The sequence below is a fragment of the Sapajus apella genome, unplaced genomic scaffold, assembly GCF_009761245.1.
Source record: "Sapajus apella isolate SASKATOON/1434 unplaced genomic scaffold, GSC_monkey_1.0 scaffold12, whole genome shotgun sequence".
In the NCBI taxonomy this organism is placed as follows: Eukaryota; Metazoa; Chordata; class Mammalia; order Primates; family Cebidae; genus Sapajus; species Sapajus apella.
The window spans coordinates 2,414,782-2,419,808 of record NW_022436952.1 but is presented as its reverse complement, the minus strand read 5'-3'; the positions used below and the strand labels follow the sequence as shown (position 1 = coordinate 2,419,808).

At 48.5% G+C, this 5,027-nt stretch overlaps 1 protein-coding gene across 1 annotated transcript in view; it reads right to left on the bottom strand.

The window, feature by feature from the left end:
• NT5C3B (5'-nucleotidase, cytosolic IIIB) overlaps positions 1–5,027 on the bottom strand; it is a gene marked incomplete at its 5' end in the record, with an annotated part of 9,076 nt that overhangs the window by 865 nt on the left and 3,184 nt on the right. Inside the window, 2 exons of the mRNA XM_032279298.1 lie at positions 1,980–2,180; positions 3,340–3,502. Of these exons, the coding sequence (XP_032135189.1) occupies positions 1,980–2,180; positions 3,340–3,502 (364 nt within the window). The remainder of the gene's footprint in view (positions 1–1,979; positions 2,181–3,339; positions 3,503–5,027) is intronic.

Sequence of the window (5,027 nt, the reverse complement as noted above, 5' to 3'; positions counted from 1 at the left end):
TAATGTTTTGTATTTTTAGTAGAGACGGGGTTTCACCATGTTGACCAGGATGGTCTCGATCTCTTGACCTCGTGATCCACCCGCCTCAGCCTCCCAAAGTGCTGGGATTACAGGCTTAAGCCACCGCGCCCGGCCCCTGGACTGAATTTTCTTTCTTTTGTTCTTTCTTTTCTTTCCTTTCTTTTTTCTTTCTTTTCTTTTTCTTTCTCTCTCTTTCTTTCTCTCTCTCTCTCTCTCTCTCTCTTTCTTTCTTTCTCTCTCTCTCTCTCTCTTTTTCTGAGATAGGGTCTTACTGTACTGCCTAGGCGGAAGTGCAGGGGCATTATCTTGGATCACTGAAGCTTCAACCTCCTGGACTCAAGTGATCTTCCCATCTCAGCCTCCTGAGTAGCTGGAACTAGAGGCATGCTAGCCACGCCCAGCTAATTTTTGCTGTTGCTGTTGTTGAGGCAGGGTCTCATTATGTTGCCCAGGCTGGTCTTGAACTCCTGGCCTCAAGTGATTCCCCTGCCCTGGCCTCCCAAAGTGGTGGTTACAGGCGTGAGCCACGGCACCTGACCAGGCCCCAGTTTCATCCGGCTTAAGCATCCTGGTGGGCTCCAGTCCTGCAGCTGTGGAGAAGCACCCTGGCAGCTGCCTAGCTTCACCGCATATTTGGGCCCCTTTATGACAATGTTCCTTTCACTCGTCAGTCCCTTATCTGTTCTTATAATTTTTCTTCTCTAAATTATAAACCCATGTCCTCAGTACCAACATTTCCCGTTGCAATCAGGCCTTCCAGTATGATTTAGAAGGACTAGTAAGCAGGCCCACTGTGTCCTGAACTCTATCTTCTTGGGCAACTTACTTAACCCCAGGCCTCAGTTTCCTTATCTGTAAAATAAGGGTAACAGTCACTACCTTAAAGGGTTATCACAAAAATCAAGTGAATTAATCACCATGAAATGCTGAGAGGAGTGACTGTGCACTAGGCACTCAGTAAACTGAGGCTGGGGGCCGGGCACGGTGGCGCACGCCTGATCCCAGCACTTTGGGAGGCCAAGGCGGGTGGATCACCTGACGTCAGGAATTCGAGACCAGCCTGACCAACATGGTGAAACCTCATCTCTACTAAAAATACAGAAATTAGCTGGGTGTGGTGGTACACACCTGTAATCCCAGCTACTGGGGAGGCTGAGGCAGGAGAATCACTTGAACCCGGGAGACGGAGGTTGCCGTGAGCTGAGATCCCGTCACTGCACTCTGCCTGGCAACAGAGTGAGACTCCGTCTCAAAAAATAAATAAATAAATTGAGGCTAGGATGCCATGCCAGCCTGATCCAATCTCTGTCAGGTCACGTGGTAAAGCAAACCTGTAATCACTGCGTCTCTGTTTCCCATGAGATTATCTGCTCCAAGAGAATACGGCTTGTGTCTTCCTTCTTTACCCAGTGTCTAGCATACAGAAGGTGTTCAAAGGTGGCACAGGGGCTCACGCCTGTAATCTCAGCACTTTGGGAGGCTGAGGTGGGCCTATCAATTGAGGTCAGGAGTTTGAGACCAACGTGGCCAACACGGTGAAATCCCGTTTCTAGTAAAAAATATAAAAATTACAGGCCGGGCGCGGTGGCTCACACCTGTAATCCCAGCACTTTGGGAGGCCGAGGCGGGTGGATCACAAGGTCAAGAGATCAAGACCATCCTGGTCAACATGGTGAAAGCCCGTCTCTACTAAAACTACATATAAAAATTAGTCAGGCGTGGTGGCAGTCACCTATGGTCTCATCTACTCAGGAGGCTGGGGCAGGAGAATGGCTTGAACCCGGGAGACAGAAGCTACAGTGAACCAAGATCACGCCACTGCACTCTAGCCTGGGAAACAGAGCAAGACTCCATCTCAAAAAAAAAGGAAAAGAAAAGTAATGTGTTCAAAGGCGTTTGTTAATGGGCATTCAAAGAGAAGAAAGCCATGAAGAGGAGCAGCTGGGTCCTCTACCCACCTTGTCATTCAGGAAGCCAATCTTGAGAATGTTCTGAACACCAGGAACCCCATCGGCCATGGTGAGGTCCCCGATGGAGTCTCCCAGCAGGATGACATTGGTTTTGCCCTCAAGTTGCTGGAAGTAGCCAGAGTTCTCACACACAGAGCTGTTCTTGTTGTATGTGTGTATGAGCTGGCCCTTAAATCCCTGGAGAAAACCCTAAATAATGAAGACAAGAGACAGATGGAAGGGTTGCAGGGACCCATGCAGCACCAGTTCCCACTGTCTCGGTCACAGAGAAAACGGAATCCCAAAGGTAATAGATAATGCCAACACTTCATTGTAACCTCAACTGGGGCCCAGGGGCCAGACTTGGCCTGCTTTTGTAAATAAAGTTTTATTGGGATACAGCCAAACTCATTTGTTTACATGGTGCTATGGCTGCTTTTTTGTGCTATAACGGCAAAGTTGGGCAATTGCTACAGAGATACCATGGCCCACAATGCCTAAATATTGACACCAAGGCCTTTTACAGGATAAGTCTGTAACTCCTAGTTTAAGTGGACAGAAGCCACCCAATACTGCAGTTCATCTGTTCTGGATGCACAGAGCTGTGATATAAATGCCGCTCAGGTTACACGTGTGCTATGCTCAGCTGCGGGCCACATCCTCACTGCAGGTCCATGTGATGAAAATTCCAACCATCAGTTTTATGGGGAAAAAAGTCAGAACTTGGATGAGTTGGAGCAGCCCACCTCTGGCTTGGGAAAAACAAATCAAAGCCCAAGCCTTTCAGGATGCAGGATGGCACAAACCCCATGACAGTGACATGGGGCAGGGCAGGCCCATAAACTAGGTACCCCAGAGCAGAGAGTTGACTGTCAGGCAAACAGCAAAGAGAGAGGGTCCTTCAAAAAGTTTGTTTGTTTGTTTGTTTGTTCTGGAGACAGAGTCTCACTCTGTTGACCAGGCTGGAGTGCAGTGGTGTGACCTCGGCTCACTACAACCTCTGCCTCCTGGGTTCAAGCGATTCTCCTGCCTCAGCCTCCCAAGTAACTGGAATTACAGGTGCCCACCACCATGCCCAGCTAATTTTTGTATTTTTAGTAGAGATGGAGTTTCACCATGTTGGCCAGGCTGGTCTCGAACTCCTGACCTCAGGTGATCCACCTGCCCCGGCAACTTGAAGTGCTGGGATTACAGGCATGAGCCACTGTGCCTGGCCAAGAAGTAACCCGTAAACAACTGCCTAAAGATGAAGAAGCCAGCGTGCCTTCCCTTCCCTTCCTCCCCAAGTTAGGGTTCATGCAGAGTAAACCATCCTGGCTGGTGGTCCCCACCCCTCATCCTTTCTCAGCCCAAACAGGATCTGGCTCACATCTTCATTAAAATCCATGTAGTTGGACACGATGTGGATGTTGGGGTGGAACACTTTCATCTGTCGGATAATTTCCTCCAGGATATCACCAATGCCCGCAGAAAAGATGAAAAGGGGAATATTGTTATGGTAGAGTGTGTTGAAGAAGGTCTTGTATCCTTCCCTGAAACGAGATGAGGAATTCTGAAATGGCACTGCCTCCACTGCTGTCCTTTTTTTCAGTTATTTGTGTTTTGGGTTTTTTAGAGACAGGGTCTTGCTCTGTTGCCCAGGCCAGAGTGCAGTGGCACAATCACAGTCGCTGCAACCCCTCGACCTCCTGGGCTCAAGTGATCCACCCGCCTCAGCCTCCCAAGTAGCTGGGACCACAGGTGCACACCACCACATCTGGCTAATATTTTTATGATTTGTAGAGATAGGGTTTTCCTATGTTGCCCAGACTGGTCTCAAACTCCTGGGCTCAAGCCACCCACCTACCTTGGCCTCCCAAAGTGCTGGGATTACAAGCTTGAGCCACCACACCTGACGGGTTATATATATTTTTTAAACTTTTAGGGTAGGCATCATGGCTCATGCTTGTAATCCCAGCACTTCGGGAGGCGGAGGCAGGATCTCTTGGGTCCAGGAGTTCAAGACCAGCCTGGGCAACACAGGGAAACACATCTCTGCAGAAAATTTAAAAATTAGCCAGACATGGGGGCCCGCACCTGTTGGGAGGTTGAGGAAGGAGGATGGCTTGAGCCCTGGAGGTCAAGGCTACAGTGAGCCATGATTGCGCCACTCCACTCCAGCCTGAAGTGACAGAGCAAGACCCTGTCTCCCAAAAAAAAAAAAAAAAAAAAAAAAAAACTTGAAAAAAAAAACATTTAAAATTGAGCAGACTCACACCTGTAATCCTAGCACCTTGGGAGGCCAAGGCAGACCAGCCTGGCCAACATGGTGTAACCCCATCTCTACTAAAAAAAAAATACAAAAATTAGCCGGGAGTAGTGGCGAGCCCCTGCAATCCCAACTACCTGAGAGAATCGCTTGATCCCAGGAGGCAGAGGTTGCAGTGAGCTCAGATTGCGCCACTGCCCTCCAGCCTGGGCAAAAGAGTGAGACTCCATCTCAAAAAATAAATAAAATAAGCCATACAATATATTCAATAAGTGGTTAAAATGTGCTAATCCTAAGCGTTCAGCTCAGTCACTTCTGACATACATATACACCCATGTAACTAACTAGCGTAAGCCTCCCTCGTGGTCTCTCCCGGTCAGTATCATCCCTCCCATCAATTAACTTTGCCTGTCCTTGAACTTCATATAAATGGACTCATACACAATGTACTCTTTTGTGCCTGGCTTATTTTGTTCAGTACAATGCTGGGTAGTTTATCTATGTTTTGTATGGAATGAGTTTATTTTTTTTTATTTTATTTTTTTTTTTTTTTCCCCGAGACGGAGTTTCACTCATGTTACCCAGGCTGGAGTGCAATGGCGCAATCTCGGCTCACCGCAACCTCCGCCTCCTGGGTTCAGGCAATTCTCCTGCCTCAGCCTCCCGAGTAGCTGGGATTACAGGCACGCGCCACCATGCCCAGCTAATTTTTTGTAGTTTTAGTAGAGACGGGGTTTCACCATGTTGACCAGGATGGTCTCGATCTCTTGACCTCATGATCCACCCGCCTCGGCCTCCCAAAGTGCTGG